The sequence below is a fragment of the Gracilinanus agilis genome, chromosome 3 (assembly GCF_016433145.1).
Source record: "Gracilinanus agilis isolate LMUSP501 chromosome 3, AgileGrace, whole genome shotgun sequence".
NCBI classification, from domain to species: Eukaryota; Metazoa; Chordata; class Mammalia; order Didelphimorphia; family Didelphidae; genus Gracilinanus; species Gracilinanus agilis.
The window spans coordinates 389,369,997-389,383,801 of record NC_058132.1 but is presented as its reverse complement, the minus strand read 5'-3'; the positions used below and the strand labels follow the sequence as shown (position 1 = coordinate 389,383,801).

The following is a 13,805-nucleotide window of genomic DNA, read 5'->3' as shown; positions in this document are numbered from 1 at the left end:
AGAAAAGCAGAAATATTAAATGTATCTTCAGACTATACTGCAATAAAAATTATAAGTAATAAAGGACCATGGAAACAAAAAGTAAAAACTAATTGGAGTCTAAATAACCTAATCCTAAAAAATGTGTGGGTTAAAAAACAAATTACCAAAATTATTTCATGGAAGAGAGACAGCATATCAAAACCTCTGGGATACAGCAAAAGCAGTTACTAGAGAAAATTTTATATCTCCAAGTACTTACATTAATAAAATGGAAAAAAAAAGATGAATGAAATAGGAATGCAGTTAAGAAAACTAGAAAAAGAACAAGTTAGACATCCCCAACTAAGAACCAAATTAGAAATCCTAAAAATTAAAAGTAAGATCAATAAAATTGAATGTAAGGAAACCATTGAGTTAATTAAAAAGCAAAAAATTGGGGAGGGGGATTTTATAGACAGCCCTTTAGATAGAGGTCTCATACATAAATATATAGTGAACTTTGTCAAATTTATAAGAATAAAAGCTGTCCCCCAATTGATAAATGGGCAAAAGATAGGAACACACAGTTTTCAGTTGAAGAAATTGAAGCCATACATAGATATCTAAAAAAAAATGCTCCAAATCACTACTAATTAGAAAAATGCAAATCAAAATGGTTCTGAGATATTGCCTTACAATCACCACACTGACTAAAATTATAAAAGGGCAAAGTACAAATGTAATAGGGGATATAGAAAAATGAAAATAGTACATTTACTAATGAACTATTGGTGGAGCTGTGAAATGATCCAACCTTTTTGGAGAGTAATTTGGAATTGCACCCAAGTGTTATAAAACTTTGTATACTATTAGAGTATTGCCGGGTCTGTTTTCCAGGAAGATCAGGGAAAGAGGAAAAGAACCCATATGTTTCCAAAATTTTGATAACAGCTCGCTTTGCAGTGGCAAAGAATTTGAAACTAAAGGGGTGCCCATCAATTTGGGAACTGCTAAAACAAATCATGTTTTATGATTGTAATTAGAATATTACTATATGATAAGAAATGAACAAACCAATTTTTTAAAAAATCTGGAAAGAACTATATATGAGATAATGAACAATGAAATGAGTAGAACTAAGAGAACATTATACACAGCCACAGAATTAATAATAGAATAATAAACTGAGACTATTACCCCCAGAAAATGAACAGAAAGATAAAACCTAGAAGACTTAATTTATATGAACATGTTGGCCTCCATAATGGTATTCTATCTGATATGGGGAAGGGTTGGGACACTAGCGGATGGGTTCCATTATGTAGATATGAAGAAAAGTCAGTTAAAATATAGGAGATCTATGATTTCATTTGCAGAATATCTTCTTTTTCCTTATATTTGGAAATACTTGTTTTGTTTAGATTTATAAACATTTGGAATAATAAAATATTTCCATTTCTGGGGGAAAAAAGTTGATATTGATACTAACAATCACGAAATGCCCTGGAATTTTTATTTTTAGGAAGTTCTCAGATTAGTAATTCATTACTATTGGTTTTGGAGACAATTGTCTAATGGTAGTTTATAGAAAAAAGTTATATATTATTCCATTTACAATTAAAATATCCTGAATAAAATGGATTTTTACAAATTAAGAATTTTCAAAGGTATATTTACTTTGTTTTAACCAGGATAGAAAATTAACATTTCTGAAGACAGAGTAACTGACATTTTAATTGGAAAAGAGACTATGAGGCCACTTAAAGAGATCTTATATTTAGAAAAAAAAATGCAGGTTTTTTTCTTTCACCCAAGTAAGATAGATTAACTTCCATATGAATTTCTACATGTAATTAAAAAATAATAATAATAAAAAAAAGAATGGTATACATGAATTTGGATTTAGTAGTATCATTTGGGGGAACCTATTTAAAAGAATGCATGAAGGCAGTGACATAATGAAAATAATGGTTTAGAATAGCATAAAGGCATGTAAATTTAGTTTTCTATAATATCAATTCTTGATTATTTAGAGGTAGGTTATCCAATTTGGATATTTTCTAGTATTGTTTTATTTTTCCTCATTTTGAGCATTTTACATCTTAAGCAGCATTATAATACATTATAATACATCTTATTAGCTATGATAATTTTTAACATTTTAAAATAGTGTCTGCCATGTGCCAGGCATTGTGCTAAGTGCTTTATAATTATTATCTTATTTGAGTCTCACAATAACTTTGGGAATTATTATCTCTTATAGATGAAGAAGCTAAGACAGAGGGTGAGTTGCTCAGGGTCATATACCTAGTGTTTGAGGCCAGATTAGAATTCAGATCTTCCTGACTCTGGGCTCAGCACTGTATTCACTGTATACTCAGTGACTAATGGATTAAAATTATTGATGTAGTATTTCATTTAGATTAGATATAAGTCATTCTCATTAGATCTCTCAATTTAATATATGTATCTACTAACAAGACATGTGTAGTCAATCACCAAACCTTATTAAACTCCTCCTATATGCAAAGATCTAAGAACTGAGTGTACAGAGAAAGGAAGAGGAGGAGAAAGCAAGGATGATAGGTCTGGATAACATTCCTCTCCACCTCAAATGAGGAGAGAACAGAAAGCCTTTACCAGAGAAACTTACTGTAAAAATTTTTTCACCAGTTTTCTGCATTACCTCCAATTACTTCTGCATTGGTTTTATTTGTGCAAAACCTTTTTAAGTTAATTTAATCAAAGTTATCTGTTTTAATGATATTTCTTCTTTAGTCATAAATTCTTCCCTTATCCAAAGATCTGACAGGTAAAAGTATTTCAAGCTCCCCTAATTTGGTTATGGTATTTATCTTTTATATCTAAGTCATGAATCTATTTTAGCTTTATATTGGAATACAGTTTGAGATGTTGGTCTGTATCAAATTTCTGCCAAACTGCTTTCCAGTCTCACAGCACTTTTTGTCAAATATTGAATTCTTGTTCCAAAAACTTGGATTTTTGGATTTATCAAACACTAGATTACTATGGTCATTTAGTACTATGCTTTGTATACCTAAACTATTCTATCAATCTACCATTATTTTTCTTTATCCAGTACCAGATTGTTGTTTTTTTTTAAACCCTTGTACTTTCGGTGTATTATCTCATAGGTGGAAGAGGGCAATGGGGGTCAAGTGACCTGCCCAGGGTCACACAGCTGGGAAGTGGCTGAGGCCGGGTTTGAACCTAGGACCTCCTCTCTCTAGGCCTGACTCTCACTCCATTGAGCTACCCAGCTGCCCCCCCCTTTTTTTTAAAAACCCTTGTACTTAGGTGTATTGTCTCATAGGTGGAAGATTGGTAAGGGTGGGCAATGGGGGTCAAGTGACTTGCCCAGGGTCACACAGCTGGGAACAGATTGTTTTGTTGATTACTTCTTTGTATATAGTTTAGCACTGATAAGACTAAGCCATCTTCCTTTACTTTTTTTTTTTATTGATTACCTTGATATTCTTTTTAAAAAACTTATCTTCTGTCTTTGTATTAATTCTAAGACAGAAAAAATGGAAAGGGCTGGGCAATTGATGTTAAATGATTTGTTCAAGATCTCACAGCTAGGAAGTGTCCAAGGCAAGATTTGAACCTAGGTTTCCCTGACTCTAGCACAGATGCTAGGCACTATGCTACCCAACTCCCCTGATTCATTTGATATTCTTGACCTTTTGTTCTTCCAGATGAATTTAATTATTTTTTCTAGCTCTATAAAATAATTTTTTGTGTGACACTGAATAAATTAATTTAGGTATATAAAGTATATAAGTCAGTCTTTCTGTTAAGCTTGCTGATCTTCCTAATATGACACTCCATCTCCTGTCTCTGTGTTAGTACTGGTAGCCCATCATCCCTGGAATGATCTTTTTTCCTGACATCTACCTCATAAAATCTTTGATTCCCTTTAAGACTCAGTTCAAGTCCTGAACTTTTCTGATCTCAAATGCTGATACATTCCCCTATAAAATTACATTCCATCTGGTCTGTATTTATCTTTTGTGCATGTTGTCTCTCCCATTAGAATACAATCTCCTTGAGGTTATGGACTTTTGTGTTTGTATCCTCAACACTTAACTCAGTGCTAGGTGTATAATAAACACTTAATAAATGCTTGTCTATTGATTAGATAATAGAATTGACATATAAAAGAATTAGACAGTAACATTCCTGTAACTATATATATACATATTTATGTCTTATTATAGAATTTAATCTTAAAGTTAATGCTCTATTTTGGGGTTCTAATTTGTTTTATGCAGAAAATTCAGATCCCTGTACAACAGAGAGAAAAGCCAGAAGAATCAGTGTGACTTCCAAAGTACAGATAGATCCCCTTGATTCTCAGACCACTACTGCTGATGGTGAGTTTGTACAAGTCATCACAATATAAAATTTCATGAAATTTATGTCTCTAGTTGACATTTTAAAATTCAGATATTGAAAAGTATGAATGATTTAAGAAAAACTATTCTAGTTTTCCTTTAGACAAATATAGATACCTTTATTTGTGGATGGTTTTTGTTTTTACTTCTTATTTGTGTTGAAACATTCATTCTTTGTTGCTTGTGCTTCACAAATGCTGTGGCATGTCTAGAAATTATCTTGGATTTCCTAAGGTTACCCTAGTAGAGTTTATTAAACTTTGGCAGATTTTATGTCAAGGTGAAAGAATACAAAAGGCTACAAGAAAAATCATTTCATAGGATATTTGGTCATCTTTTTACAATTCTCATGAGGAGAATAAACAAAAAAACCCCAACAACTTAAGAGTAAAACTAATTTGTTGCAGAGGATTAGAGAGAAAATAAGAATTCAATAAAACCCTACAAAGCAAATGGGCATGTATATTTTCATGTTTTGATATTATGGGAATGGTTAGCTTAAAAAATGTTGGGTGTAAGGTGGCTCAAGGTTAAGAAATAAATGAAACCAAAGGATAGTAGGCTACTGAGAAGTCCCAAGAAGAAAGTTGGAGGGTGCTACACTCAGCAAGTCCCAAACAATGTCATTCAAAATGAAATTGGTGTGTCTTTTTATTTTATTTCATTTTATTTTTTTAATACTTTACCTATTTAATTAATTTAGAATATTTTCCCATGGTTACATGATTCATGTTCCTTCCCTTCCCTCCTCTCTCCCCATTCCCGGAGCTGACGAGCAGTTCCACTGCTTATCCACAGTTTATACATGTATCATTGTTCAGAACCTATTGCCATATTATTAATATTTGCAATGGAGTGATCATTTAAAGTCTACACCCCCAATCATATCCCCATCAGACCACGTGATCAATCATATGTTTTTCTTCTGCATTTTTACTCCCACAGTTCTTTCTCTGATCGTGGATAGCGTGCTTTCTCACAAGTCCCTCAGAATTATCCTGGATCATTGCATTGCTACTAGTAGAGAAGTCCATTACATTTGATTGTGCCACAGTGTATCAGCCTCAGTGTATAAGGTTCTGATGCTGCTCTTTTCTCTTTGCATCAGTTCTTGGAGGTCATTCTAGTTCACATGGAATTCCTCCAGTTCGTTATTCCTTTGAGCACAATAGTATTCCATCTCCATCAGATACCACAATTTGTTCAGCCATTCCCCAATCAATGGACATCCCTTCGTTTTCCAATTTTTTGCGGTTATAAGTATTTTTGTATTTTTCCCTATTATCTCTTTGGGGTACAAGCCCAGTAGTGGCATGGCTGGATCAAAGGGTAAGCATTCCTTTAAAGCCCTTTGGGCATAGTTCCGAATTGTCTTCCAGAATGGTTGGATCAGTTCACAACTCCACCAACAGTGCATTAATGTCCCAATTTTGCCACATCTCTTCCAACTTTTATCACTTTCTTTTGCTCTCAATTTACAAGGTGTGATGTGGTATCTCAGAGTTGTTTTGATTTCCATTTCTCTGTAAGTGTTAAAATTAATGGTTTAATTAAACTATGTCCAGAAGACAGGAAGGGAAAACCAGCTATCCACTCACCCAAGACAATGATTGGAGCTGAAGGTGACTCCTGAGCCCTACTTTCTTCTTTGAACCGACCTTCTTCCTTAAGCCAACTTCCTTCTTGGAGTGACTCTTCTTAGAGTTCACTCTTTACTACTTGGAGTGACTCTCCTCTTGGAGTTCACTCTCTACAAGCCTCCTTCACCAGACTGCCTGCTTTTATGGTGGTTTCCAGTCCCTGCCCCTTTTCATGGGGGGCAATCATAGTTTCCAAATTGTCTGGGTTGTCAGCTTTGTATTCACACCTTTCTGAGTGTCCTGAACCCTTCTTCTCACCTAGCATCAAGTAAGGTGTGAACTCATTAAGTGGTTTTCAAGCTTTTCCCACTAATTCAAGGTTGTGTTGATTCAAAGTTATTGCCAACCAAAGTTTTAACTCCAACTAGGCAAAGAAAACAAAGGATTCCCTTTTCACAAGTGTGAACTCAAAGAGAACCAAGAATTCCCTTTTATATCTCCAGTAGGAGAGATTTAGATGGTGTATCTTTTTAGATTAGAAAGGATTAGGGGCAGCTAGATAGCTCTGTAGGTTGAAAGCCAGGCCTAGAGATAAGATGTCTTGAGTTTAAATTTGGTTTATACACTTCCTAACTGTGCAGTCCTGGGAGAGTCACTTAACCCCCATAGCCTAGTCCTTATGAGGCTTCTGCCTTGGAACCAGTACACAGTATTCTAAGATGGAAGGTAAGGGATAAAAAAAGAAAAGAAATGACTAAATTATTTTTTAATCAAATGTCCATAGCATTTTAGACAATTGTGTAGGTAGGGACAGCAAATCTAAGTAAGAGAAAAATCTTGGAAAGAGTGGAGTAAGTTAAAGATTTCCTAGGTGCAGTTCCCTACTTACCCCACCAAAATAATAAAAGTAAAAAGGTCTCTGAATATAGATAATCCAGCAAGGACAAGAAGAGGATAAGTGAAAGACTCAAAAAAAGGCAATTTTGATTGAAAAAATCACTGAACACTCATTACATCAGATGTTAGTACCAGGGCAGTCTGATAACTCTTACAGCAGCTATAATTTTAGGCATTCTTTTAGAGTTAAAACCTTATCAGAGTCTGATTCTGTCCACATAGGTATTACCCAGCATAGAATGAGTTGAAGCCCAGGAAACATCATTCCTTAGTTTTGAGAAGGAAATGGAATAGCAGTGGAACCATAGGGACCCTTGGGATGAGAATGAAGAAGGTAGGAGACAAGAAATACAGTAAGTCAATATAGCCAAAGAGGAAGTAGTGAGCAAAAGAGAGGGAAGAGACCGAAGCTCTCAGATTACCTCTCAGGACCATTCTAAGGGCTACTCTTGAGACAAGCTCATAACTTATCTCTAATTGCTAACCTAGGGACTGAAGAAAAGTAATGTTAGAGAGGTCAGTAGAGCCCAGAAAAATGGGATCAGTAAAGGTGGAAAATAAGCTCAATTTTTAGAATATCTCTGGATTATTGTACTAACTAGATACCTTCCCCTCTGAGGGAGACACCTTATCTATCTTTGTTGTTCTGAAAGAACAAGGGCAGGAGTAGAGACGAAAAAGCATAAATATGATTATGTAATTTCACTACTTTATTAATTCCAGTGGCTTCCTGTTGCCTATGGTAGCAATTATTATTTCATTTTTGTCTCATTCTTTTAAAATTAGTATCTTTGTATAAATTTTATAATGGACATAATTAGCATAATATATATGTATGATAAGTATACAGATATTGGAATGTACTCAAATTTTTTTTACTGATAGGGTTGTACTATCAAAAGTTTGGTGACTACTGTCAGTAAAAATCTGTAATAAAAAGAAATTGAAGCATAAAATTCTAAGCATGATCAATTTATTAGCAAGACTAACAATTTTCCAGTAAATGGAATACAAGGCCCCTCTGTAAGCAGGAATGCAACTGATAGCTAGAATAGTTCTTTTATATAGTTGAAAAGGTAGGGGATTATTTTGCTACCAAAAATAGTACAGTGATATAAACTAAACCAAGATTGTGATTGGTCTAACACAAAGATGGAAATTGGGGTTTGATTTGGGAAATAGGAAATACATAGGGTTGACTAACATACTCTGGAAAGTCTCGTGGTGGGCAAACAAACTATGACCAGGTCAACTCAGATCCCCCTGTGGTCAACAAAAGTTTACAGATTTTGAATCTTTGTGGTCAGGATGTAACCCATTGGAATAGAGAATTTGAACTCTCAAAACTGTATCACTAAGGTCCATACAATCAAGTCTAATCTGATCCATAAGCACTGACATATTGATTAGGTACAACCCTCAACCAACAATAAATAAATAAATAATGAAGTGGAGTATCTGTTTTCATTTTCACTATTTTAGAATATGCATGCCTGTTTGATTACTCTGTAAATATATGTATATTATAAACAGTGAGCTAGGACCTTGGTTGAATAGGAATAAGTAAATGAAGTGCTTTTCATCCCTTTACTTCCAGTAATTTCAAGATGCTCCTTAACACAAGATTCATTCTTCCAGGTGTACTATCAACAAGCATTTATTAAGCTCTTGCTATACAAATATGAAAAATAAAACTATCCCTGCTGTCAAGGAGCTTACATTCCAACAAAGAAGACACCAAATAACTATATTAGTATTTACAGACTAAATATAAACAAATATAGGGAAATTAATTTTAAGGGTATTAGCGGTGGGGAAGGTCAGGAAAGATAATACAGAAGATGCTACTTGTTATCATCAAGGAAGAGAGGGGTTCTGTGAGGTGCAGATAGATTCCAGACAAGAGGAATGCTAATGGAAAGGCACAAAGACATGATATTAGAGTATTATTTGTGAGAAATAGAGTGAATGCTAATAATGTGGTTGTATTTTAGAATACAGGAGAGATACTCAGTTAACTAGAATTTATTAAGTGACCAAGAAGTGCCTGGCACTGTGCTAAGCTCTGACAATACAAAGGCCCATCTCTTTAGGAACTCAAAGACTATAAGGAGGGACAACATGCAAATGATTATGTACAGACAAGATATATTCAAGATAATTTAGAGGTAGTCTCAGAAAGAACACACAGATAATGAGGATTGATTGGAAGAGGCTTCTTACAGAAGGTAGAACATTAAGATTTGAAGGAAGCCAGGGAAATTCAGAGGCATGAGTGTGAGCAGGCATGAGGCATAGCCAATGGAAATCCTTACAGTTGTGGCATAGCATATCTTGTGCAAGGAACAGCAAAAAGGACCAGTGTCACTAAACTCTTCAGTATGTGGAGGTGGGGGGAGTAAAGGTGCACAAACTGGAAAGGTAGGAAGGGATCAAATTATAAAGGGCTCCAAAAGCCAAATGAGATTCTATATTTAATTCTGGAGGTAATAGGAAGCCACTAGGATTTTTTGAATAGTTGGGGTTATGTGATCAGACTTTTTTTTTTTTTTTTTTTTTTTTTAAGGAAAATCACTTTGATAGCTAAGGGAAAGATGGATTGGAATGAGGAGACCAACCAGAACGTTATTGCAGTAGGTCAGGTGTAGAGATGGTATGGGTCTGCACCAGTCATTTCAGTATCAGAAGAGGGAAAGAACACAACATGATAATTTTGGTACTTTCTGTTGCAATTTGCGCTGTCTGTTGGGATCTTTCTAGGTGTCTCTATCTCAGCAGAGATATCAAAGTCCAGGGTCTGATCCTTACCCTGCAGGTTCCTGTGGTTTAGTTTATCTGTGGATGATCAGAGTTAGAGAGAATAATTATTTTTATTGTAGTTGCTTCCTTCAACTAAATTTCATTAAAAACCTATGTCATAATCACTGTGCCAAGATGGTATCAAACTGGCATAGGTTATAAAAGATAGAAAAATTCAGTATCAAAATGTCTATGAGAAGTCAGGTATATTCATTACTGATGAGGTTAGCAGTTGATCCAAACATTCAAGAAAATTTGGAGTAAAAGAAGAAACAATACTAAGTCAACCATATTCTCTTGAATGCAAGAAGAGACTATGTACATAGCAGCACTATTTGTAATAATGCTCTGGGAAAAGTATGTAAATTAATGAATAAATTGTAGATAGGCATATAATGAAGTACTACTATTGCACCATGAGGATCAAGGAATAGGAAGAATTCAGAGCAACTTGAGGATTTACATGAAGAGCTACAATTACAGGAAGGAAAGAAAGCCAGAAAACAGGGTATGTGATTATGATAAAGCGAATCAGGACAAGAAAAGGCAACAAAATGTAAGGCAAATACAACGAATGCACAGCATTGGTATCAAATTATTGAAGGAACCCACAACCTTTTTTTCCTTGTTCAACAAAAGGTAAATGACAAAAGTGGAAGTGATGCATCCTAGACATTCTTATCACTATTTAAGAGTCATTTTTTCAGGAAATGTACTGAAATGTAGGGAATTTGTATGTAAGTTTATGGGAATGTTTTATGTCAAAACAAAATGTGTCGATTATTTTTTTTTAAAAACCTTTTCTGCCTCGGGAACAATTCTAAGACAGAAGGGCAAGGGTTAGACAAATGGGGCTAAGTGATTGGCCCTTGATCACACAGTTAGAAAATTTTTGTGGCCTTATTTGAATTGAGGTCCACCTAGCTGTCCTCCACTAAATTTTTTTTAAGATTCTTTTTACAGAGGGTGATATTTCCTGGCCCTATGCCCTGATTATAGAGTGCTTATTATTTGTAGGCTTCTAGCTTTCTGCTCATTTTCAACAATATTTATAAGTTGAGACTCAGTAATTATAAATCATTGATATAGAGACTCATTGAGCACCTGCCACAATGATTATGTTACCATTATATATAGTAGTGCTTTGTCATCTATAGAGTGCTTTCATCATACATTTCAGTCAGTTTAAGATGATAGAAAAAGCACAGGCTCTAAAATAAGTTCCTACAAATAGAACAGTGTTCATTTAGAACCCCTGAGTTCAAATACCACCTCTGATGATCATTGTCTACCCAGGCAAATCATTCTTGTCTTAACCTGAGCTTTAGAGAGTCTCCCTCTCTGAAATGAGGATCTTGAGCTAGATGACTTTTGAGTTCTCCTCTAGCTCTGAATGTGATCCTTTTTTCAGCATCATCAGTTAAGTGTGACTAAATGGTCACATTGCTATTAATTTATAGAGCTGGAACTAGGTTCTCACTCTTCTCATCCTGATCCAATGCTCCTCCATTATACAGTATGATACTTATTCTGGAAACTTCCCACTGTACTAGGCTCTGCAAAGCATCTGTGTACCCAACCTGTGCTTAAGGAGTTTGTATTCTTAGTGAAAACAAGCCTTACTTGGACTTAGACGCATGCAGAATTTACATGTGACTCTCCATAGTCAGAATAGAAAACAAATGCTTTATTGTGTAGAATATACTCTGCTTTCTTGAAGATTGCAATTGAGAGAAATAAGTGGAAAAAGAATTGTACCTGAGATCTTACCAAAAGAAAAAAAATTTTTTTTTTTATAATTAGAGATACTGTGGGATATTCATCCCATTACTTCACCCATTTTGGTCAGTATTCTCACCCATCTGTGAAAGATATCTGATGTATCATCTCAGTCCATCAAATTAGCAAAGATAGTAAATAAAATATGGGGAAAATTTAACACAACAGAGACCTCAGAATATAATTGTATAGTTAACAGTACTTCGTAGCTATTTTTAGTGGATATTTATTTCCATCTCCTAATGAGGGGGGAAAAGTGGTTTTAGAAAAGTAAAAATAGATGGGCACAGATTCTTAGTTTACTTTTCCCCCCTAAAAGCTTACTATGTGATTTCCCTGTAGTTCCATGTATGCTTCAATCCCAGCATAGTGGTGTTTGCTGCAGCTAAGAAATGGTCTACTCTCTTTTCTTCCCCAGAGCATCCAAACAGCTCCAAGCAGATTCCAAGGAACCAGCCACAAGATGAAGACTTTGAGGGGGCTCCATGGAATTGTGAAAGTTGCACCTTTCTGAATCACCCAGCATTAAATCGCTGTGAGCAGTGTGAGATGCCGCGGTACACTTGAATCGAGAAGAGCCGTTTAGACTGAGAGAGAAATTCTGAGCTCCCACAGAGTTGAAAAGGAAACCTGGTGACTCCTTCAGTCCATTTGACCAGTGTTTTCCTTTCCAATTTTCTAGGGAGAAGGAGAATTGAAATAGTATCCACTTGTCTACCACACTAAAGGAAAAAAAATGAGGGGGATGTTTTTCTTTCTTTACTACATTGTGTGCTAAGTTAAAGGGATACTTGAAACCAGGAAAAGATTCACTCCTCAAAGAATGTATACAGGAAAGCCAAGAGCTACTCCTGATTAATCCCTATGGCTATATTTACTGCTCAGTGGCCCTTATTTCTTAAACTTAGAACTTTGAGTCACAGTGCAAAGTGTTACAGTTATCCAGACAAACTGTGATGGGCTAATGCAGACTCACCTGATCACAGTGTGCTGGAAAACAACACTTCCTTGCTCTGCTGGATTGTTTCCTGCTGAAAAAGAAGTCAGGAGAGGGCAACCAGATTATTTTATGTGCAGAGTAATCAGAGGGTGTTTGTAATTGCTGCTTTCTTCAGGGTTAATTTCAATCTCTACACACACACACACACACATGCACACACACACACACACACACACACGTCAAGACACAGGCATGAGCCTTATTTTACTGAAGGTACAATCAGAGGTGGTAAAATCCCTTTTGCTTGTACAGCATTTATTAAGCTGTATCAACACTGGTAACTAACAGAGACCTAATTATGCCACATAATGGATAAAAAAAGTTACTGCATGCTTTTATTAGGCTGTTGTGTTTTTACAGCTAACAAGTCCCCATAAAGTCTGCTTTTATATGTGACACTTATCAGACTGTGCTTTGCTAATAGTACAGTGAATGGATGCCAAATGCAGACCGGTTCCAGATTCCATTTGGAAGACGTGAGCTCAGCTGTGGTTATGTATGAAAAGTGTTGGCACCCTGTTACTTAGGCCTTTTCTCAGCTTCCAATTTTGTGAAGAATTCATGATGTTTACAGCACAGACAGTACTTTGTGCCACAATCCTGATTTAGCTGAAATATAATCAATATTAGCTATAAAGGTTTATTTGCACATTGTTAATAAACCAGCGTGTTGGAACTTGCACATGGCTAATCTTATAAAGTTGTCTATTACATTTTGAAAAGATAAAGGGACATAAGGCTGGTCAGGAAGTGTTATTAATAGAATGATGAATACACAGGACTTTCAAGCTAAATCCAACTCATATAGCTATGGAGTTGACATCCTTTATTTAAAGGTAGTGGTAGTCATTTATTTAATCCTAATAGCTGTATTAAAGCACTCCATGTTTATGAAACCACAACTTTGGAGTAAAAGTTAATGAATGTAAGGTAAAGATCATGTGATGGACTAGGATATCACCACTAATGGAAAATAGGTATAAGGGATTTTATTATTCCACTATGTTAGTATAATTTAAAGAACAAATATTTTCTCTTTCACTGATGCCATTTTCCTACTTTGCTCAAAATAAGATTCTGGAATATTTCCTCATATTGATGAATCGAGACAGAAGAAATTAGCATGTTGGCTGTAACTAAAGGGACACCATTTGTACTACTCTGTTTAGAAAGTTGATCTCTGGCAGGTCTTGAAAAGCAAAATGCACTAATACGTATAACAAAACCAAAGGCATCAGAGCTCTTAATAGTTTTCTATCAATAATCCAATCAAAGTTCATCAGAATTTTAATGATTTTGCACTCCCAACATAACCTCAAAGGCATCTTTTTTCTCATGTGGAAAAATCCCTAAAATGCATCCTCTTTTCTC

The 13,805-nt window shown here is 35.1% G+C and overlaps 1 protein-coding gene across 1 annotated transcript in view; it reads left to right on the top strand.

Annotated features, from left to right (window-relative positions):
* Positions 1 to 12,237, top strand: part of TAB3 (TGF-beta activated kinase 1 (MAP3K7) binding protein 3) — an 80,663-nt gene extending 68,426 nt beyond the window's left edge. The window contains exons 10-11 of the mRNA XM_044670153.1: positions 4,257 to 4,358; positions 11,853 to 12,237. Of these exons, the coding sequence (XP_044526088.1) occupies positions 4,257 to 4,358; positions 11,853 to 12,001 (251 nt within the window). The 3' untranslated portion in view covers positions 12,002 to 12,237. The remainder of the gene's footprint in view (positions 1 to 4,256; positions 4,359 to 11,852) is intronic.
* Positions 12,238 to 13,805: the final 1,568 nt, after the last annotated feature.